This window comes from Salmo salar, chromosome ssa01, assembly GCF_905237065.1.
Source record: "Salmo salar chromosome ssa01, Ssal_v3.1, whole genome shotgun sequence".
Lineage (NCBI taxonomy): Eukaryota > Metazoa > Chordata > Actinopteri > Salmoniformes > Salmonidae > Salmo > Salmo salar.
The window spans coordinates 69,792,434-69,817,341 of NC_059442.1; the positions used below are offsets into that span (position 1 = coordinate 69,792,434).

At 40.6% G+C, this 24,908-nt stretch overlaps 1 protein-coding gene across 2 annotated transcripts in view; it reads right to left on the reverse strand.

Annotated features, from left to right (window-relative positions):
- The window catches only part of LOC106607935 (pro-neuregulin-3, membrane-bound isoform), a 553,769-nt gene that overhangs the window by 16,620 nt on the left and 512,241 nt on the right, over positions 1–24,908 (reverse strand). For both annotated transcript variants that reach the window (XM_014205430.2, XM_014205421.2), the window contains exons 5-6: positions 24,162–24,264; positions 23,341–23,467 (exon numbers count right to left, since the gene is read on the reverse strand). In XM_014205430.2, coding sequence (XP_014060905.1) covers positions 23,341–23,467; positions 24,162–24,264 — 230 coding nt within the window. The remainder of the gene's footprint in view (positions 1–23,340; positions 23,468–24,161; positions 24,265–24,908) is intronic.

Here is a 24,908-nt window from a genome sequence, read left to right on the forward strand (position 1 = left end):
CAAGTACAGGAAGTGAACATTTAATAAATAACTGACAAGAAACAAACAAGGACAGCGTCTGAACAGGGGAAACATAATGACAATAATGCTGACACGGGGAACAAACTGAGGAACAGACAGATATAGAAGGGACAATTAACAGGTGAGTCCAATATTGCACTTATGCGCTTAATGATGGGGACAGATGTGCATAATGATGGGCAGCCTGGTGCCCTCGAGCGCCAGGGAGGGGAGCGGTAGCAGGCGAGCCTGACGGGCCGGTCGAAACATAGGAGTCGGACGAGCCGTCTGAGGCGTGGAAGCCCGACAAGCCGGCTAAGGCGTGGGAGCCCGACGAAACGGCTGAGACGTGGGAGCCCGACGAGCATGACGTGGGGTGGGAGCCTGCCGAGCCAACCGAGGCAAGGAAACCTCTTGAGCCTGCTAAGGCGTGGGAGCCCGATGAGCCAGCTGAGGCACCCCCGGTTCCTTTGGCAGAGGCACCCGACGTCACCAACAAAACAAAAAACTCCTTGATGCTTCAAATTGTGGTGTCAGCATTCTGTAAGTACAGACGCTTGGAGACGAGAAGCAAGTACAGGGAGTGAATATTTAATTAATAAAACAAGTACAGGGAGTGAATATTTAATTAATAAAACATGAAACAAGACAGGACAGCTTCTGGACATGAAAAACATAATGACAATAATGCTGACACAGGGAACAAACTGAGGAACAGACAGATATAGGAGGGGCAATCAACAAAGTGAAGGAGTCCAGGTGAGTCCAATATTGTGCTGTTGCGTGTAATGATGGTTACATGTGTGCGTAATGATGGGCAGCCTGGCGCCCTCGAGCGCCATGGAGGGGGAGCGGGAGCAGGTGTGACAATTGGAGGTATTTCAACAGAGACCTGGATGACTCCTTGAACTTAAGACTAGACAGGTCTCTGAGTCTGAACCACCTTTTAAAGTATCCAGTGTGCACATTGGCATGACCAAAATGAGAGATGTGTAACTTTTTTCTTAAAACCTCTCTGGGGTAGGGGGCAGTATTTTGAGTTTTTATGGATATAAATAAGGACATTATCGAAAAAAGGACCATTTGTGATGTAACTGGGACCTTTTGGAGTGCCATCAAAGGTAAGGCATTTTTATATCGCTATTTCTGACTTTTGTGTCGCATCTGCCTGGTTGAAATATGATTTTCATGTGTTTGTATGCGGGGCGCTGTCCTCAGATAATCGCATGGTTTGCTTTAATCTTAAAGCCTTACTGAAATCTGACACGGCAGCTGGATTAACAAGAAGTTAAGCTTTATTTTGATGTATAACCTGTTGGGGCTAGGGGGCAGTATTTGCACGGCCGGATAAAAAACGTACCCGATTTAATCTGGTTACTACTCCTGCACAGTAACTAGAATATGCATATACTTAGTAGATTTGGATAGAAAACACTCTAAAGTTTCTAAAACTGTTTGAATGGTGTCTGTGAGTATAACAGAACTCATATGGCAGGCAAAAACCTGAGAAGATTCCATGCAGGAAGTGGAAATCTGATTTGTGGAATCACCTTCAACACTTTGCCTATGAAACACACCATGAGTTAGGATTCATTTAGCACTTCCTAAGGCTTCCACTAGATGTCAACAGTCTTTACAAAGTGGTTTGAGTCTTCTCCGGTAAAAACTGACCGAACGAGAGGCCTGGAAAGTTGGTCATAGGGGGAGGGCCAGTACTACTATGACGCAGGCGCCCGTGGGTACCCTTTCGTTCCGAAACGTTTAGTAAGACAATGCAATCGTCCGCCTTGAATATTATTGAAGCTCTGATTGAAAAAGGCCCTAAAGATTTATGTTATACAATGTTTGACATGTTTGAACGAACGTAAATATATATTTTTTGCACATTCGTGATGACAGGCGCGGGCGCCTCGCACATTATGAGTAGCCTTCGGAACGAGCTAACAAGAAGGAGCTATTGGGACATAAATTATTAACTTTTTCGAACAAAACTACATTTGTTGTGGACCTGGGATTCCTGGAAGTGCCTTCTGATGAAGATAATCAAAGGTAAGGGAATATTTACAATAGTATATTTGATTTTAGATGGTTGCAAGATGGCGCTAACCTGTATCGCCTAGCCTATTTTTCTGAGCATAGCACCTCGTTTATTGCAAAGTGTGATTTCCCAGTAAAGTTATTTTTAAATCTGGCAATGCGGTTGCATTCACGAGATGTTAATCTATAATTCTTTGAATGACAATATTATATTTTAACAATGTTTTCGAATAGTCATTTTGTAAATTGTAGTGCTGATTCACCGGAAGCATTTGAGGGAAAATATTTTCTGAACATCACGCGCCGATGTAAAATGCTGTTTTTATATATAAATATGAACTTTATCGAACAAAAAATCCATATATTGTGTAACATGATGTCCTAGGAGTGTCATCTGATGAAGATTGTCAAAGGTTAGTGCTGCATTTAGCTGTGTTTTGGGTATTGGTGATGCATGCTAGTTGCTTTGAAAATGGCAGTGTGACTATTTTTGGCAGGGTACTCTCCAAACATAATCTAATGTTTTGCTTTTGCTATAAAGCCTTTTTGAAATCGGACAACGTGGTTCGATTCAGGAGAGGTGTATCTATAAAATGGTGTAAAATAGTCATATGTTTGAGAAATTGAAGTTATAGCATTTATGAGGTATTTGTATTTCGCGCAACGCGATTCCACTGGCTATTGACTAGGGTGGGATGCAAACGTCCCAGGTTCCCAGACAGGATAACACATATATTTTCAAGAATGTTAAATATTTGAATTTAGTATTTTTGAATTTCGCACTCTGCAATTTCACTGGATGTTGGCCAGGTGGGACGCTAGCATCCCACCTACCCTAGAGAGGTTTTAATAGCAAGAAGATGACCAAGGGTTTCCTGCAGATCTATGGCATTCTCATTATATTTACACCACATCTATGGTGCCTACTACTGTGCCCTGTCTACCCTCTTCCTGTCCACTGCTGCCAGGGCTGACTTTGTCATTTTGATGGGGAAACAGCATGAGCCCTGACTAAGTAAAGGAGATATCATCATGACTTCTCAGCTGTATGACTAATAGCAGGATAGTGAGCTCATTAGGTAGACTCTTGCTATCTATTCCTTGTCCTAAGCTGATCTTCCATTTGGATACTTGGATCTTGGACAAATATGGATCCTTGACTTGTACCTGGTTCTTTCAGAACAATCAATACCGATACATTCATCACGACATTAATAAGGAGGCATGGATTTCAAATACACAACATTAAATTAATGCAGCCAGATTAAAAAAGGTTACTATAATTCAAATGTGATTTTGAATTAATAAAGCCAAATTAATGTATTATTCAGGGTAGCAACTTTGGTTTTAGAAGTGTGGGGGGAGGGGGGGGGGGCATAACCTGGCAGGGGGTCTTCCCTCAGAATTTTTTTTTGGGGCATCTAAAGCTAATTTCCTGCATGAGTAGTCTTTTCTTTCAACCAATCGATTGGTCGAAAATTTTAAACGTGTATTTTTCCATATATAGAAACACCCTATGTGTTTTAATAAAATCAACTGTAAGTATTGAACTTGTCTGATGCATTAAGCACGCCGTTTGATTAAATAATGAAGACACACAAATGAGATCAAGATAGCTGAACCAGAAGAAAAAAGCCTTTTCCCGACCTTCCTTCTCCCGCTGCTGCTAGCCTTCGTAGATTCTGCTCTCATGACTCTCTCTCCTGGGTGAGGATCAAAAGGGCCCATCAGCAAGGCCAATGGCTGACAGACTCTTTCTCCTGGGGGAGTTGGCCCGGTTTTATGACTTAAAACCCTCATCGTAAATACCTGGCATAAACTCTCCCTTTAGCTCTGCAGTATTGAGAATGGAACGTCTGAGTGTTACAGAGAGACTCTTGCCAAAGAACTTAAACATCAAACATGGGACATTGAAACAATATAATTCAACATCCAAATGTTGGTAATGATGAGAAATGGAAAATGTATGTATATTTTGTGAGTCATAAAAAATATCCGAAAGACTGTATAACAACATAACTGTATCTCTGAGGGTGTACACATTCTAGTTAGGTTTGCATCTAAATGTTGTATAAAATAAATGATTAAGTACAAGAATACTTTTGTGGAGATAACAATGTGATTTTAGCCATCTAAATAACAATTGTTTTTCATATCAACTTTTGCTCAGTCAGTAACCACGCCCCAGTGAGTATAGACATTGTGTCGGCGTGATGGAATGCCCCCTTTTTACCCAAGGAAAAAAGGAGTCGTAACCAAATGTACATTAGACCAGAGAAAGTGAGGACGTGGTCCACACGCTGAAGTGGTTGAAATTTAAATACAGACCAGACAGCGTGGAGCGGTAGCTACACAGCTGACAAATGGTTTAAAACTACAACACCAGAAAATGGTAAGACCCTCCGAAACTCTCGAGTGAAGAAGATAAAGACTACACCAGAACATTCAGTCTGCAGCTGTTTAAGTACAGGTAGTCTAGTAAACTCGACCAAAGACCACCGCGTGTGTAACAGCTGGATTATTCATTCTAACGAGCACTCAGACAAAGAAGCCTACATCTGCAAAGAACAGTTTCCTCTCACCACCATTGGTACTCTGAAGGATACTTTCTAAGATCAATTTTAAAGGACACTCTAACACGGAACCCAAACCGGCTGAGCGTGTGCGCCATCGTGCGCTATCGTGCATACATTTATTTTGTCCCTCTACACCAAACACGATCACGACACGCAGGTTAAAATATCAAAACAAACTCTGAACCAATGACATTAATTTGGGGACAGGTCGAAAAGCATTAAACATGTATGGCAATTTAGCTAGTTAGCTTGCACATGCTAGCTAATTTGTCATATTTAGCTAGCTTGCTGTTGCTAGCTAATTTGTCCTGGGATATAAACATTGAGTTGTTATTTTACCTGAAATGCACAAGGTACTCTACTCCGATAATTAATCCACACATAAAATGGTCAACCGAATCGTTTCTAGTCATCTCTCCTCCTTCCAGGCTTTTTTATCTTTGAACTTATATGGTGATTGGCATCTACACTTTCATAGTATTACCACGACAACTGGCAAAACAGTTTGTCTTTCACCCACGTGGGTATAACCAATGAGGAGATGGCACGTGGGTACCAGCTTCTATAAACCAATGAGGAGATGGGAGAGGCAGGACTTGCAGCGCGATCTGCGTCAGAAATAGGAATGACTTCTATTTTAGCCCTTGGCAACGCAGACGCTCGTTGGCGCAATAATTGAATAACATATATTCCTAAATTTATTTTGCAACGCTCGGCGCACGCGACGCGAGCTGTGTAGTCAGGGTATTACGATAAAGAAGCCTACTATAGCAAAGAAGAACATTGTGACCTCTGGTGGACAACCAGAGACTTACACAACCAGAGATACATCGAACCACTTCCCATAGACGGATTGAATTCAACAGAGAGACGACAAAGACATCCACACGTAACTATATACATTGCAATTATTTTCTGAATGAGCGGTCATTCATGTGCAAAGTATCCATTCCCATGAGCATAACTTCTACATGTATGTACGATAAGTCACTCTTTGTCTCTCCCGCTCTTTCTTTCCCCACACCCTTTCCGTTGTGTAACAAGTCGTCATTTCATTGCATTATGTTAGTAATCAATATAACCTATACCATGTGTGTTTATGTAATCCTGTGTGATTATTGAAGTTAGTTAGTAAAATAATTAAGCCAATTTGTGTACCGCTGATTCATGACTTAGGCTAGGGTTCGTGCAGATTTACGAGGTAGGTCAACAACGTTCAGAATGAGACTGATATGAGGAAATTATTAATTGATGACTGTTATGATGTCGATATATTCTGATATATTCTTGTGTTAATTTGGGAAATGTTAACTCATTAAACAAACTTTTCCTGTTGTGCCCCAGATTCCTAATGAGTTAATTGTTATATGATTAATTTAATCGGGTAATAACTAAACATAGGAGGTAATTATTTGATGAATAGCAGTTATCACATTAATGTAGTCACGTCACGACACTGCCATTATTCTCCTGACGTTGCCGGTAATAGGCTACACCAGCGGTCAGCAACCTTTTCCAGTTGGAGTGCCAATGTATCTTACCATTTATACCAATCTGGGTGACAGTGATGATTTTCATATGCACATGTTCGTGGAACAGTTTAATTTCATTTAGAATAGTCTTGTATTTCAAAATCATTGTCTGTGGTTAATATAAATCTAAATGAAAATTATTCAAATCTAAAAGTAACTTTTATTGCCATTGCCAACTATGTAATAATAATCTACATAAAGCCACCACATAAAAACATTGCAGCGTGCAGGTAGAAAATATCAGAATAAAAATAAATATCCTATAAATCACATTGGCTACTCATGGCCTGTCTGCAATGATCAACTGGGTCACCCCAAAACTCACGCTAGCAAACATGAAACATATTTTTCAGTGTTTTACACTTACAGCAGAGGAATTACATTTCTGAGTGCATGATATTCAGTTTCACTGGCATATAGTATGTTCTATGGATGGTCTTAAACTGCAGTAATTTATGTCTGAGATTATATGAACATGACTGGGCATTCAAACAAATCTGTATCCATTCATCATCATAAATATTGTGCTGTGTACTGACTGTGCACCATGACAGTGTAGTCTGTAGAGCTGTTTATATTATGACTGTGTGAAAAGTAGGGAATTAGCTACAAGTAGTATCTAGCCAGTTAGCTTTATTGAATTACTATGGGTTTATGTCCTACGCACACTTCAGTGGGTATTGTAGGCAGGTAACCATGCCAAAATGAAGATAAAATATTGTAGACAGGCAACATATGTGAATAGACAACATTTCATTCTGAAATCAGAGTCTATTTTCTCTCGCTTCAGCTCAAATAAGGACCACCATTGATTAAGAACATTTGCCTAATTGTACATGGTTGCATGCTGCATACATAATTGTGCATTCTTTGCATACTGTCTGTTGAAGCTTGCATCGATAAATGCTTCAAAATATGTAAAAATGGAGTACGCATTCGAGAAGTGCCCTCTGTGCTCCATTTCACATACTTCAATTTGGACTCATTTGCGTGCTCGTAGTACGGTAGTATGCATTTTGAGAAACACCCATTAGCTAACATTACACGTCAGTTACAATACTAGCGCAGCACTGGGAATAAATACTCAAACAGCAGTTGCCTTGCCAGCTAGATCAGTCAAATAACCTGTTGGGGCTAGGGGGCAGTATTGAGAATTTTGAAAAAAATATGTGCCCATTTTTAACTGCCTCCTACACCAACTCAGAAGCTAGGATATGCATATTATTGTTCAGGTTTGGATAGAAAACACTCTGAATTTTCTAAAACTGTTTGAATGGTGTCTGTAAGTATAACAGAACTCATATGGCAGTCAAAACCCTGAGACAAATTCTGACAGGAAGTGGATACCTGATGTGTTGAATTACCTTTAAGGCTATGCCATTGAAACACACAGGGGCTTATTAATTTTTGAGCACATCCTATGGCTTCCACTAGATGTCACCAGTCTTTAGAAAGTGTTTTGAGTCTTATACTGTGAGAACTGAACGAACAAGAGCCTTGGAACGGTGGTGGCCGATTAGACTCTGGCGCGCGAGTTCATGTTTGGTACTCTCGTTCCAAAACGTTTTAAAAGAGAATGCAAACGTCCGCCTTGAATATTATTCATGTTCTGGTTAAAAAAGGCACTAATGATTTATGCTATACAACGTTTGACATGTTTGAACGAACGTCAATATTTTTTTTCCCCTCGTTCATGACAAGAAGTCCGGCTGCCATAGATCATGTGCTAACAACACAGAGCTTTTTGGACATAAATTATGAGCTTTTTCGAACAAAAATACATTTGTTATGGACCTGGGATTCCTGGAAGTGACATCTGATGAAGAGAATCAAAGGTATTGGATTATTTACATAGTATTTTCGATCTCTCCAACATGGCGGTTAGTCTGTATCGCAAAGCGTATTTTTCTGGGCGCAGTGCTCAGATTATTGCAAAGTGTGATTTCCCAGTAAGGTTATTTTTAAATCTGGCAATCCGGTTGCGTTCAAGAGATGTAAATCTATAATTCTTTGAATGACAATATAATATTTTACCAATGTTTTTGAATAGTAATTATTTAATTTGTTGTGCCGCTTGACTGGCGGTTATTGGAGGGAAACGATTTCCTCAACATCAACGCCATAGTAAAACGCTGTTTTTGGATATAAATATGAACTTGATAGACAATGTATGCATTTTTTGTTCTAACATAATGTCCTAGGAGTGTCATCTGATGGAGATTGTCAAAGGTTAGTGCATCATTTTAGCTGGTTTAATGCTTTTGGTGACGCCTGTCTTTGAATTGGCAAAACATTACACACAGCTATTGTCAATGTACTCTCCTAACATAATCTAACTTTATGCTTTTGCCGTAAAGCTTTTTTGAAATCGGACAACGTGGTTAGATTAAGGAGATGTTTATCTTTCAAAGGGTGTAAGATAGTTGTATGTTTGAGAAATTTGAATTATGACATTTAATTGTTTTCAAATTTGCCGCTCTTGATATTTCACCTGTTGTTGATTGGGTGTACCAGGGGTGGGACGCTTGCGTCCCACATAGCCCATAGAGGATAAAAAGCATCCAGTTTCTGCTCTGCTTGTTTTTACAACTTTGAGAAAAAATGCAACACACATAGACAGCAGTAGCAAACAGCAGCACCGTGCTGGTCAGAAGCTTTGCCTTCATACAGCCTGTCCGCAAACTCGGTGGTGTCTGTGTGGTCCTAAATAATCCAGCCCGGTTGAAACCGCCAAACAGTCTACCTGACTGCTCTGAGGCCTCCACGTATTCCTAAAGCACACCGATGCCACTTTTTTTAAATTTAATTTTTATAACAGTGCAATGATAAAACTGAGGAGACAAATTCAATTTTAGAATGTTGGGGGGGGTCATGTCCCCCCCATCCCCATTGAAAGTTGCGCCCCTGTTATTATTGTTTGCTGAATGCAATATTTATTTTCAAGTTGATGGTAATAAAGTGTTAAGACATTTCAGAAATCTCTAAACTAGAGGGAGGGAGGAAGGAAATTAGGATGCATGAAAAAATGTGACACGCTCCCACACAATGGGACTATGAAATGTCTTATTTTCAAAATAGACAGCTTCAAGGGATAAATATTACACAAGGAAGAGTTGCACCATGTCTGCTTTGTAAAAAATAGAGAGAGAAGCTCATGGTTTTAAAGCTTTTAAAAGAGAGTTAGACATGGCTGCAGACAAGCATCACCTCACTGTTAAGTTTAGGATTAACTCCACATTTTTAAGGTTAGGTTTAAGTTTCGGCATTAACCACTAGAGTCAATTGACACACTGGTGCATCAGTCTAAATTACATAACAAAAAAATCCCCATCAAAATCAGTCAGTTTAAGCTAGAGAAATCTTGTTGTTTTGCATTGGATGCGTCTCAATCAACCGCATCTGCCAGTTTCGCACTTCCACATCTGCGGTGAAAGGTGGCAGACCATGAGACATCCCTAAAATCGGTCTTCTCACAAAAATGGTCCACAAGTGTCACGGGACTCGTCTGAAGGTAACCGGTATCGGTTGTAAAAAAAAATGTATGAAGGTAGTTTTATGCCTAACCCAAAAAATGGTTGAAATACGTGTCAAATAAATAAATATATATATATATATATATATATATATATATATATATATATATATATATATATATATAGTATCAGTCAAAAGTTTGGACACACCAACTCATTAAAGGGTTTTTCCAACAGTCTTGAAGGAGTTCCCACATATGCTGAGCACTTGTTGGCTTCTTTTCCTTCACCCTGCAGTCCAACTCATCCCAAACCATCTCAATTGGGTTGAGGTCGAGTGATTGTGGAGGCCAGGTCATCTGATGTAGCACTCCATCTCTCTCCTTGTTCGAATAACCCTTACACAGCCTTGAGGTGTGTTTTGGGTCATTGTCCTGTTGAAAAACAAGTGATAGCTCACTAAGCGCAAACCAGATGGGATGGTATATAGATTCAGAATGCTGTGGTAGCCATGCTGGTTAAATGTGCCTTGATTTCTAAGTAAATCACTGACAGTGTCACCAGCAAAGCACCCCCACACCATCACACCTCCTCCTCCGTGCTTCACGGTGAAAACCACACATACCGAGATCATCCATTCACCTACTCTGCGTCTCACAAACATACGGTGGTTGGAACCAAAAATCTCAAATTTGGACTATCAGACCAAAGGACAGATTACCTTGTTTCTTGGCCCAAGCAAGTCTCTCCTTATTATTGGTGTCCTTTTGTAATGGTTTCTTTGCAGCAATTTGACCATGAAGGCCTGATTCACGCAGTCTCCTCTGAACAGTTGATGTTGAGATGTGTCTGTTACTTGAACTCTGTGAAGCATTTATTTGGGCTGCAATCGGAGGCGCAGTTAACTCTAATGAACTTATCCTCTGCAGCAGAGGTAACTCTGGGTCTTCCTTTGCTGTGGCGATCCTCATGAGAGCCAGTTTCATCATAGCGCTTGATGGTTTTTGTGACTGCACTTGAAGAAACGTTCAAAGTTCTTGACTGACTGACCTTCATCTCTTAAAGTAATGATGGACTGTTGTTTTTATTTGCTTATTTGAGCTGTTCTTGCCATAATATGGACTTAATAGGGCTATCTTCTGTATACCACCCCTACTTTGTCATAACACAACTGATTGGCTCAAATGCATCTTAGGGCAAGGCCCTTTTTTTCTCAATTGCGGCCTGAATGACGTGCACAAAGTAAACTGCCTGTTGCTCAGGCCCTGAAGCCAGGATATGCTGTGCGTTTTGTTGCTAACCTTACTTAGCTACCTGACAACATACAGTTTTTACTTTGTAGATAATTGGCCCTCTTTCTGGGACTCACCCACAAACAGGACCAGGCCTGGCCTGTTGAGGAGTGACGTACTCCACCCTAGCTGGAGGGTGCTCTCATCTTATCTACGAACATAGACAGGGCTCTAACTCCCCTAGCTCCACAATGAAATAGGGTGCAGGCCAGGCAGCAGGCTGTTAGCCAGCCTGTCAGCTTAGTGGAGTTTGCCACTAGCACATTCAGTGTAGTCAGCTCAGCTATCCCCATTGAGACCGTGTCTGTGCCTCGACCTAGGTTGGGAAAAACTAAACATGGCGGTGTTCGCCTTAGCAATCTCACTGGAATAAAGACCTCTCAAAATAGGGCTACTTAATGTTAGATCCCTCACTTCGAAGGCAGTTATAGTCAATGAACTAATCACTGATCATAATCTTGATGTGATTGGCCTGACTGAAACATGACTTAAGCCTGATGAATTTACTGTGTTAAATGAGGCCTCACCTCCTGGTTACACTAGTGACCATATCCCCCGCGCATCTGCAAAGGCGGAGGTGTTGCTAACATTTACGATAGCAAATTTCAATTTACAATAAAAAAACAACGTTTTCGTCTTTTGAGCTTCTAGTCATGAAATCTATGCAGCCTACTCAATCACTTTTTATAGCTACTGTTTACAGGCCTCCTGGGCCATAAACAGCGTTCCTCACTGAGTTCCCTGAATTCCTATCGGACCTTGTAGTCATAGCTGTTACGAACCGGCTCAGAGTTCGCAACAAAAGGGAGACAACGTGGAGACAAGGAAAATCAAAATATATATTTATTAAATCAAGTAAGGTAAGAACAATGAACAATGGTGTGTGTAATCAGTAATCAGTAGTGTAAGTGAGTGTTTTGCATGCCTGAACGTAATAATGCAGGGTGTTGAAAGGTGCCAAAGCAAATAACCAAAAAGCCACAAAACTACCACAACAGAAATCAAGCAAGGTGTCTGCATGGAGAGAGTCTCCCCAATCAATGTGGAATAGGTCTATTTATCCTGGGAGACACCCGGGCTCAGGTGTTTCCCATGTAGCTGACGACCCTCCCAACTCCGCCCACCAGCATCCTAATAATGAAACAAGAGCAAAGAGGGAGAATACGGAGGACAAAGTGGGAGGGTCGTCACATAGCAGATAATATTCACATTTTTGGTGACTTTAATATTCACATGGAAAAGTCCACAGACCCACACCAAAAGGCTTTCGGAGCCATCATCGACTCAGTGGGTTTTGTCCAACACGTCTCTGGACCTACTCACTGCCACAGTCATACTCTGGACCTAGTTTTGTCCCGTGGAATAAATGTTGTGGATCTTAATGTTTTTCCTCATAATCCTGACTATTGGATCACCATTTTATTACGTTTGCAATCGCAACAAATAATCTGCTCCGACCCCAACCAAGGATAATCAAAAGTCGTGCTATAATTTCTCAGACAACTCAAAGATTCCTTGATGCCCTTCCAGACTCCCTCTGCCTACCCAAGGACATCAGAGGACAAAAATCAGTTAACCACCTAACTGAGGAACTCAATTTAACCTTGCACAATACCCTAGCTGCAGTCGCACCCCTAAAAACTAAAAACATTTGTCATAAGAAACTAGCTCCCTGGTATACAGAAAATACCCAAGCTCTGAAGCAAGCTTCCAGAAAATTGGAACGGAAATGGCGCCACACCAAACTGGAAGTCTTCCGACTAGCTTGGAAAGACAGTACCGTGCAGTATCGAAGAGCCCTCACTGCTGCTCGATCATCCTATTTTTCCAACTTAACCTGTTGGGTCTAGGGGGCAGCATTTGCACGTCTGGATAAAAAAAATGTACCCGATTTAATCTGGTTACTAATCCTACCCAGTAACTAGAATATGCATATACTTATTATATATGGATAGAAAACACTCTAAAGTTTCCAAAACTGTTTGAATGGTGTCTGTGAGTATAACAGAACTCATTTGGCAGGCAAAACCCTGAGACATTTTCTGACAGGAAGTGGATACCTGATGTGTTGTATTGACTTTAAACCTATCCCATTGAAAAACACAGGGGTTTAGGAATATTTTGGCACTTCCTATTGCTTCCACTAGATGTCACCAGCCTTTACAAAGTGTTTTGAGTCTTCTGGAGGGAGATCTGACCGAACAAGAGCCATGGAACGATGATGTCCCATTAGACACCTGGCGCGCGAGTTCATGTTGGGTACCCTCGTTCCAATACGTTATAAAAGAGTATGCATTCGTCCACCTTGAATATTATTCATGTTCTGGTTAAAAAGGCCCTAATGATTTATGCTATACAACGTTTGACATGTTTGAACGAACGGAAATATATTTTTTCCCCTCGTTCATGACGAGAAGTCCGGCTGGCTTACATCATGTGCTAACGACACGGAGATTTTTGGACATAAATGATGAGCTTTTTTGAACAAAACTACATTCGTTATGGACCTGTGATACCTGGAAGTGACATCTGATGAAGAGAATCAAAGGTAATGGATTATTTACATAGTATTTTCGATTTTAGATCTCCCCAACATGACGTCTAGTCTGTATCGCAACGCGCGTATTTTTCTGGGCGCAGTGCTCAGATTATTGCAAAGTGTGATTTCCCAGTAAGGTTATTTTTAAATCTGGCAAGTTGATTGAGTTCAAGAGATGTAAATCTATAATTCTTTAAATGACAATATAATATTTTACCAATGTTTTCTAATTTTAATTATTTAATTTGTTACGCTGACTTGACTGCCGGTTATTGGAGGGAAACGATTTCCTCAACATCAATGCCATAGTAAAACGCTGTTTTTGGATATAAATATGAACTTGATAGAACTAAAAATGCATGCATTGTCTAACATAATGTCCTAGGAGTGTCATCTGATGGAGATTGTAAAAGGTTAGTGCATCATTTTAGCTGGTTTTATGGTTTTGGTGACCCTGTCTTTGACTTGACAAAACATTACACACAACTCTTGTAAATGTACTGTCCTAACATACTCTAAATTTATGCTTTCGCCGTAAAACCTTTTTGAAATCGTAAAACGTGGTTAGATTAAGGAGATGTTTATCTTTCAAATGGTGTAAAATAGTTGTATTTTTGAAAAATTTGAATTTTGACATTTATTTGGATTCAAATTTGCCGCTCTTGAAATGCACCTGCTGTTGATGGAGTGCACCACGGGTGGCACGCTAGCGTCCCACCTAGCCCCAAGAGGTTAATTGAGGAAAATAAGAACAATCCAAAATGTATTTTTGATACTGTCGCAAAGCTAACTAAAATGCAGCATTCCCCAAGAGAGGATGGCTTTCAATTCAGCAGTAATAAATTCATGAACTTCTTTGAGGAAAAGATCATGATCATTAGAAAGCAAATCACAGACTCCTCTTTAAATCTGCATATTCCTCCAAAGCTCAGCTGTCGTGAGTCTGCACAACTCTGCCAGGACCTAGGAGCAAGGGAGACACTCAAGTGTTTTAGTACTATATCTCTTGACACAATGATGAAAATAATCATGGCCTCTAAACCTTCAAGCTGCATACTGGACCCTTTTCCAACTAAACTACTGAAAGAGCTGCTTCCTGTGCTTGGCCCTCCTATGTTGAACATAATAAACGGCTCTCTATCCACTGGATGTGTACCAAACTCACTAAAAGTGGCAGTAAAAAAGCCTCTCTTGAAAAAGCCAAACCTTGACCCAGAAAATATAAAAAACTATTGGCCTATATCGAATCTCCCATTCCTCTCAAAATTTTTTGAAAAAGCTGTTGCGCAGCAACTCACTGCCTTCCTGAAGACAAACAATGTATACAAAATGCTTCAGTCTGGTTTTAGACCCCATCATGGCACTGAGACTGCACTTGTGAAGGTGGTAAATGACCTTTAAATGGCATCATACCGAGGCTCTGCATCTGTCTTCGTGCTCCTAGACCTTACCGCTGCTTTTGATACCATTGATCACCACATTCGTTTGGAGAGATTGGAAACCCAAATTGGTCTACACGGACAAGTTCTGGCCTGGTTTAGATCTTATCTGTCGGAAAGATATCAGTTTGTCTCTGTGGATGGTTTGTCCTCTGACAAATCAACTGTAAATTTCATTGTTCCTCAAGGTTCCGTTTTAGGACCACTATTGTTTTCACAATATATTTTACCTCTTGGGGATGTAATTCGAAAACATAATGTTAACTTTCACTGCTATGCGGATGACACACAGCTGTACATTTCGATGAAACATGGTGAAGCCCCAAAATTGCCCCTGCTGGAAGCCTGTGTTTCAGACATAAGGAAGTAGATGGCTGCAAACGTTCTACTTTTAAACTCGGACAAAACAGAGATGTTTGTTCTAGGTCCCAAGAAACAAAGAGATCTTCTGTTGAATCTGACAATTGATCTTAATGGTTGTACAGTCGTCTCAAATAAAACTGTGAAGGACCTCGGCGTTACTCTGGACCCTGATCTCTCTTTTGACGAACATATCAAGACTGTTTCAAGGACAGCTTTTTTCCATCTACGTAACATTGCAAAAATTAGAAATTTTCTGTCCAAAAATGATGCAAAAAAACTTAATCCATGCTTTTGTCACTTCTTGGTTAGACTACTGCAATGCTCTACTTTCCAGCTACCCGGATAAAGCACTAAATAAACTTCAGTTAGTGCTAAATACTGCTGCTAGAATCCTGACTGGAACCAAAACATTTTATCATATTACTCCAGTGCTAGCCTCCCTACACTGGCTTCCTGTTAACCTGTTATGGCTAGGGGGCAGTATTTTCACGGCTGGATAAAAAACGTACCCGATTTAATCTGGTAACTACTCCTGCCCAGTAACTAGAATATGCATATAATTATTGGCTTTGGATAGAAAACACTCCAATGTTTCTAAAACTGTTTGAATGGTGTCTGTGAGTATAAAAGAACTCAAATGGCAGGTCAAAACCTGAGAGATTCCTTTACAGGAAGTGGCCTGTCTGACCATTTCTTGAACTTCTTTGCCATCTCTATCTTTTACAAAGGATCTCTGCTCTAACGTGACACTTCCTACGTCTTCCATGGGCGCTCAGAGCCCGGGAAAAAACAGAATGTCGTCATCCCAGCCCCAGGCTGAAACACATTATCGCCTTTCTCAAGTGGCCGATCAAGGGACTGTGGGCTTAGGCGCGTGCCCTGGCCGCCCCCGTCTTTGTGATTTTTCCTCTGTTTGCCGAAAAGGAGATTCCCGGTCGGAATATTATCGCTTTTTTACGAGATAAATTGCATAAAAATTGATTTTAAACAGCGGTTGACATGCTTCGAGGTACGGTTATGGAATATTTAGACATTTTTTGTCACGAATTGCGCCATGCGCACGACCCTGATTTACCATTTCGGATAGTGTCTGGGACGCACGAACAAAACGCCGCTATTCGGATATAACGATGGATTATTTTGGAAAACCAGCTTTTTACATTAGCATGTGACGTTCAGAACTAGCATACCCCCCGCAAACTTCCGGGGAATTCGCTAATATTTTACTAAATTACTCACGATAAATGTTCACAAAAAGCATAACAATTATTTTAAGAATTATAGATACAGACCTCCTCTATGCACTCGGTATGTCCGATTTTAAAATAGCTTTTTGGTGAAAGCACATTTTGCAATATTCTAAGTACATAGCCCAGGCATCACGGGCTAGCTATTTAGACACCCGGCAAGTTTAGCACTCACCATAATCATATTTACTATTATAAAAGTTTGATTACCTTTTGTTGTCTTCGTCAGAATGCACTCCCAGGACTGCTACTTCAATAACAAATGTTGGTTTGGTCCAAAATAATCCATCGTTATATCCGAATAGCGGCGTTTTGTTCGTGCGTCCCAGACACTATCCGAAATGGTAAATCAGGGTCGTGCGCATGGCGCAATTCGTGACAAAAAAAATCTAAATATTCCATTACCGTACTTCGAAGCATGTCAACCGCTGTTTAAAATCCATTTTTTATGCCATTTTTCTCGTAAAAAAAGCGATAAGATTCCGACCCGGAATCTCCTTTTAGCTAAACAGAGGAAAGTAAACAAAGCTTTCGGTCGACGCGGGCACGAGCCTGAGTCTCACAGTACTGTAACCAGCCACTACCCAAACGCGCTACTTTTTTTCAGCCAGAGCCTGCAAAGCCACGATTCAGCTTTTTACCGCCTTCTGAGACCCTATGGCAGCCGTAGGAAGTGTCACGGGACAGCTAAGATCCTCACTCTTCAATAAACAGAGACAAGAAGAACGACACCTTGTCAGACAGGCCACTTCCTGAATGAAACCTTCTCACATTTTTGCCTGCCAAATGAGTTCTGTTATACTCACAGACACCATTCAAACAGTTTTAGAAACTTTAGGGTGTTTTCTATCCATATGTAATAAGTATATGCATATTCTAGTTACTGGGTAGGAGTGGTAACCAGATTAAATCGGGTACGTTTTTTATCCGGCGGTGTAAATACTGCCCCCTAGCCCTGACAGGTTAACATTAAGAATACTATTTACAGATAGAAAATAACATAGCTGTTTGTTGACCAATGATTCAAGTATTTTTGCAAGACAAGGGAGCCTAGAAATGGATAGATACAGTGCATTGGGAAAATATTTAGATCCCTTGACTTTTTCAACGTTTTGTTACGTTGCAGCCTTATTCTAAAATGGATAAAAGTATTTTATTTCCTCATCAATCTACAGACAATACCCCATAATGACAAAGCAAAAAAATATTTTTGGAACTCAGTACTTTGTTGAAGCACCTATGGCAGCGATTACAGCTTTGATTATTCTTGGGTATGATGCTACAAGCTTGGCAAACCTGCATTTGGGGAGTTTCTCCCGTTATTCTCTCTTCTTCTTCCTCTCAAGCTCTGTCAGGTTGGATGGAGAGCGTCGCTCCACAGCTATTTTCAGGTATATCCAGAGATGTTCGATTGGGTTCAAGTCCGGGGTCTGGCTGGGCCACTCAACGACATTCAGAGACTTGTACCGAAGCCACTACTGTGTTGTCTTGGCTGTGTGCTTAGGGTCGTTGTCCCGTTGGAAGGTGAACCTTCACCCCAGTCTGAGGTCCTGAGAGCTCTGGAGCAGGTTTTCATCAAGGATCTCTCTGTACTTTGCTCTGTTCATCTTTCCCTTGATCCTGACTGGTCTCCTAGTCCCTGCCGCTGAAAAACATCCCCACAGCATGACACTGCCACCACCATGCTTCACCGTAGGGATGGTGCCAGGTTTCCTCCAGAGGGGATGCTTGGCATTCAGGCCAAAGAGTTCAATCTTGGTTTCATCAGACCAGAGAATCTTGTTTCTCATGGTTTGAGTCCTTTAGGTGCCTCTAAGCAGGCAGTCAACTACCTTTTCCTAAGGAGTGGCTTCCGTCTGGCCACTCTACCATAAAGGCCTGATTGGTGGAGTGCTGCAGAGATGGTTGTCCTTCTGGAAGGTTCTCCCAGCTCAGTCAGAATGATTATCGGGTTCTTGTTCACCTCCCTGACGAAGGCACTTCTCCCCCGATTGCTCAGTTTGGCCTGGCGGCCAGCTCTAGGAATTATTTTGGTCGTTTCAAACTTCTTCCATTTAAGAATTTTCTTGGGGACCTTCAATGCTGCAGAATGTATTTGGTATCTTTCCCCAGATCTGTCTCGACACAATCCTGTCTTGGAGTTCTACGGACAATTCCTTCGACCTCATGGCTTGCTTTTACCTTATTTACACAGGTGTGTGCCTTTCCAAATCCTGTCATATCATTTGAATTTACCACAGCTGGACTCCAATCAAGTTGTCAAAATATCTCAACAATGATAAATTGAAACATGATGCACCTGAGCTCTGATTTTGAGTCTCAAAGAAAAGGGTCTGAATAGTTATATAAATCGCTATTTCAGTTACATTCTTTATAAATTTGCAAAAGAATGTAACTTTTTTCACCTTTTCATTATGGGGTATTGTCTGTAAATTGATGAGGAAATAAAATACTTTTATCCATTTTAGAATAAGGCTGTAACGTAACCAAATGTGGAAAAGATCAAGGGGTCTGAATACTTTCCGAATGCACTGTGATTATCAAGATCACTACAATCCCCACACGTATGGAGTGGTAGTACAAAACCTGCTTTCCACACTTTTGGAATATTTCTTGATACTGAAGTTAAATACAAAATGTGTGTTACTGAGCCAGCATTGAGGGGTGCTGCATACTTAAGCAAAGACGGGCCAAATTGTCAGCCCCTAATGACTTCTTGCTGTCAATAGCTAATAAGGCAGCGAGAACAGCTGTTTCTGTGAGTTACCAAAAATTAAAAACCCTGACTTCTATTTCCCATGTCACGTGAGGTTGACTGATCATCGATCGAGGCAACTGGAGGCTGTCTGTGGGAAGAACAGTCAACTGGCTGGCCAAGAACAGTATGACGACCATTTTATTTTAAAAAGGAAACCAGCTGAGATAAAATGATTAAAATAATCACAAATCTTGACTTTTTCAGTAATGATGCAGGAGTCTAAAACTACTTGCTTAGGCAAGGAAGTAGAGGAATTACCCCACTTCAACGAATTCATAGTTTTCCAGAATTTAGAGGGCTCACTAACATAATCTGTCATAGTGCTAAGGATGTAGTTTGATTTGGCCTATTTAAGCAAGGCAGTGCACCTATTTCTCAATTACCTAAATAGCTGCCAATAAGCTAACGAGCCAGTTTGTCTGACCTTGGCCCAGGCTAGATTTCTTGTCAAGAGGAGGCCTGAGAGTACAGGAGAGTACCATGGGATCGTTTGTTTTTTGGCTCTGAGTCGCTTGGAAGGGGTATGTTTATCAGCAATAGAGGTAAAAATGCATGAGAAAAATGTAAGCGCCAAAACAGGGTCTGGTCCGCATCTAGTAGAAAAAAGCTCTGAATAATATACATCATGAAGGAACACCTGTGGAGTGAATTTGAGAAAGAAAAATCCCAATTTTACGAGGGACACAGATTTTCAATTTGGTATCTGAAATGCAAGCAATAGGGCAGTGGTCGCTGATATTGTTTGCAAAAACACTACTCGCCAAATACTTATGGGGACGGTTAGTCAGGATAAGTTCAATCAATGAGGAGTTTGCTCGATTTTTTATATTCATCTGAGTTGGTTTAAATAATCAGAAATACTGCCAACAGCCTCCGCCGAAGCTGCTGGGTGGCGGTAGACCGCAGCAATATATATATGCATATGTTGGCTTACGGCAACTTTTATAACCAACAGCTCACTTATTTTAGGGACAGAAATGCTAAGAGAGCATGATGCCATAAGAGAAAATCTTAGATAAATAGCCACCCCTCCCCCACCTTTTCACATGTGAAAAAGTCCAGACTTATAAATGCTTTTTTATTAAAGGGGTACTTCAGGATTTTGGCTTTATCTACCTCCCCAGAGTCAGAATTTGTACCATTTTTATGTCTCTGTGCAGTTCGGAGGAAGTTGCTAATTAGCATGAACTCAATTACTAACTAGCGTTAGTGCATTGTCTAGAAGTCTATGGGAACAGCTAGCATGCTATCTGTTCCTGTAGACTACCAGATATTGTGCTAACACTAGTTAGCATTGGCTTGCAAAACTACCTCTAACATCCTTCATACTGGACGCAGATACATAAAAATGGTATCCACAAGTTCATCTGACTCATCTGGGGAAGTAGATAAAGGGCTTCTTTTTCCAAAATCCCAAAGTATCGCTTTAAATTTACTGAGGGAAACCCCATGAATTCAGTACTCACAACAAATATACTGTTAATCCTTTGGACTTCAGACCAAAATGAGGACAGTCTATACACAAGACTGCTCATCTAATACCAATATGCTTTTCTCTAGAACTAATCTAATGGATAAAAGAGTACCAGACACTGGTAGCAGATGTGTCCTGCAGTCAGTCCAGTAGTTTTGCTCTTTTTAAGAACCAATCAGAGACTTTGCACATAGCCCAATACATCAGCACTGTTTCATGAAATCAAGCCAGGTATTCATCTCAATAAAGAGAGGAGTAATGCAACATGTAATAGATGTGGCGCGCACGGCGGTGACTGTTATGGCACAGCGGGGAGCGTGTTAGTGTAATGGATGTTTTAATCTAGGTGAGATAGTGGCCGCCAGCAGGTTTCAGCTGCGACCACCCAGAGCAGAAACAGCTTTTATGATTTTGTGAAGACGTCAGGAACATCTAATTGTTTTCTTTCACCCTAGCAGACTGCTGTAGCCAGAGTGGTTCTGGGGGAGAGAGTGAGCCATCATTTAGCCTAGTACCTCCACAGAGTGCTGCTGCAGGTAGGGAGAAAAGGGTGACCTTGTAATTGTTTTAAAATCAGACTGCGAGACGCTAGATCAATTGTATCATTTGACGGAAAGTAGGTGGTTGGGAGGGCGGGTCGAGGTGTGTGTGTCTGTCTGCGTGTGTCTTACTATCACTGACCCACCCCCAGCAGCGGGCAGGCATGTTGTGAAATCCTGGTAACTGATAGCTTGCAGACACAAATCAACATGAATATTTGCATGAAACAAATAGCCCGCATTAGCATAAATTCCCAATAGATTCCATTGGAAAGAAAACAGTCTCAGAAGATGCATGGAAAGTGGAACAGCCATACTCTGTTATTAAAACAAATTACAATAGTATCGACTTGAATCCCAAGGTAATATAGCGATACCTAAATTCTGTGACGAGATGTGTGTTGTGTTACATGTGTGCAATGTTGAGTATTTATGTTACCAACATCTTTGGTAATTTAGGTAATTAACAGAAAATCTATGGCAATCTATGGTAGTTTTGGTAATTTATTCTTGAATAACTTGAATAAAAATCTATATTCATATATTGTTGTCACGTCCTGACCATAGAGAGCTCTTATTTTCTATGGTAGAGTAGGTCAGGGTGTGACTGGGGGGGTTTATCTAGTCTATTTAGTTCTATGTTGTTTGGTTCTAGTTTCTGTTTTTCTATGTTGGGGTTTTTGGATGATCCCCAATTAGAGGTCATCGTTGTCTCTAATTGGGGATCATATTTAAGTAGTTGTTTTTCCCACCTTTGTTTGTGGGAGATTATTTTGAGTTAGTGCATGTTGCACCGCTGTCGTCACGGTTTGTTGTTTTGTTTATTGTTTCAAATATTAATAAAGATGTGGAACGATACGCACGCTGCGCCTTGGTCTCCTTCCTACGACGAATGTGACATATTGTATTCATTTTCTATATCTGTGTCCATATTGTCCATGAGTTTCTAGTAGACACACCATATGGTTCAAGAGAAAATAGCCTAATTGATACCAAAAAATGCATCTAATCAACAATGGTATTATTTTCAATTAACTCTGCAACAAGTCCAACTATTGACTTTTTTCACATCTGCCACCAGTTTGACGCGAAAACATTGACAATAAATACTTATTGACATAGTAAAATAAATAAGTGTGTTAAAAAATACAATAAAAAATAGTTTCATGCTGAAACCCTCATATCAAACACCAATGGTATTCACTAAGTTGATAGTTTATTAAGGATGATGTTTTACAGCTTTGTCATTACATTTTTCTATTTTAAAATCATCTTATTTAATGATTTCATATAATGTATTTTACATGTTATAAGGCCACACAGAGGGACAGCAATAATTACAGACACCTGTGATAATCTGAAGTACCCAAAAAGGCCAAAATATGTTTTCTTATAAAATTCCAAATAAATCTTGAAAGTTACACACATTCTGGTAGTTTACTGGTAAACTTAGGTTTTCCGTAATATACCCTCCCTTTGCAACCCTACGCGTATCACATTAAAACAATGCCTTCATTAGTGGCTAGATCTATAAGAAACCTTGAGAGCCATATCCTCAGGACTTAGTTGATGGTGAGTCTGAATGGAGCAGATCTATGGAGTGGTGTGTGCTACCCAGACATCCCCCATCTTTCTCCCGTGCACAGGCACTAACTTCGACAGATATTCAAATGAACGCAGTGTTTGCATGAAAACGGCTCAGATTGGAATATTGGACATAGATCTGTTGACAGAGGCTGATGCAGATGATAGCAGATGATGAATGACAACAATACACAGCCTAGGGTCCCAAATGACTGAGCAGTGTTCTCTGAAAGACTTCTCTGCTAACAGCGCTAACTCTGAACAGTTTGGGTTGGGTGGAAGGGGTGGAATAGGCAGTTGTTTAGCATGCCAAACTTCAAAGACTGCTTGCTGCTGCAGCCCTGAGCGAACAACATATCTCCAACAGTTCTGCAGGAAAAAGACACTCTGCATAACTGGGTTATGAGATGTAAGCCGACAGCATGATCAGTCACCCTAGATACATGAAGGATGCAGAGGAAAAGGAGAATCCCCTCAGCATACTCACATTCTGCAGCTGCAGGCCCGTGTCAGGCCTCAGGCTGGATTTGGACTCCAAAGCAGAGGCGTTGCCGCTGTAGTTTTTGAGGCTGCGACTCTCTTTCAAGTGGGCCTGGAGTTTTTCTCTGCATCTCCTGAGGGGGCGGGGGAGTACATATACGTGACATGTTAACTAAATCACGACATTGCCTTGACCTTTAACCCTCAGACCCCACTCTGTGCCTCTTCACCCCTAGTCGTTGCTGTGAAGAAGTGTAAATTGAGCGGCTCTGATGAAGCTGATAGGTTCCTGTGCTGTAACTCCATTATAGATTCCTTCCAAATGGCACTAGATCATGGTGTTATCCGATTATCTTGTTGTCAGGCTGCTCACTCACTCACATCATTATATTACAGACCCTATAAAATTACAATGCAATTTATCAGAGGGCTTTCTGCTCCGTATACCATGAATGACAGTTTGCCATTACAGCTTTGATGTTTGGCCCAGCGTGCTGGATGAATATATAAAGGATATACATACTAGACAGGTGCTTTCAGGCGTAAACAGGATGTAAAACATACATAGACAAATATTGTGTGCAGGGCCCATACCAACACAATAAAACAAATTGTCAAGAGCTTTCTTTCCTTATCGGTTCCTTAAAATGATGTACATGTATTAATGTTAATTGGAAGGATACAATTGTGAATCCAGACTCTTACAGTAGGCTCTTTGACATGGAGTGGCAGTTGAAGCTAGATCAATAGCCAATTGCCTGTGGTGTGTGCTATGGGTTTAGGTGTATGAACTGAAATCCGACCCTATGGGTGCTCGTGTCCACCCACTTGTTCCGACAGTAGAGAGCCATACAGAGAATGCCCAGAACACTGATCCCCATGGTGATGCAGGTGATTGACAGCACTTGTCTCTTGTACACCTCCTTGCTCTCTGTTGAAATGAAGAGAAGAGGAAGAGCTGACATTGACAGAGGAACAAAGAGCACAAAATAGGAAAAACTGGGAGAGAAGTTATGGAACACATGTCCATAAGGAGATGATCACAGAGAATAAAACATAGCTCTTAGCTCGCTGTAATAATAATGTCTTATTTTCAAATGCCACTTTACAAACCCAAACTACCCCCCAGTTACTCTTAACGTCATATCATCAGCCCCATTGGATGCAAAGCCTTGTCATAGATGCTAGTTGTAATGTAGCCATGTCTGATTACAGAAAATAAGAGTTATAGCTGTAATGGGCCTCGAGGAACCCCCCCTTAAAGCTCATGAGCAGTCATTCTGATTGCAACATACTAACAGTGTAATTTCATATAAGTTATTGCAAAAATAATCATTTGGTTGTGTTTATGAAGGTCTTAGGTAATATTAGAATACAGAAAATATATATATATTTCAAATAACATGAAGCATTTTCATTAGTTTATTTTACTGTAGGCTATATGAAAAAAACTAAAAAACACAAAACACCACAATTCATGTGTTCAATAAATTATATTAGTGGAGTGCCTTTGTTACAACTATGAAACAGAAAGCATATGTGTTGGAACATGGTAACAGCTTCTTTTTATAAAGA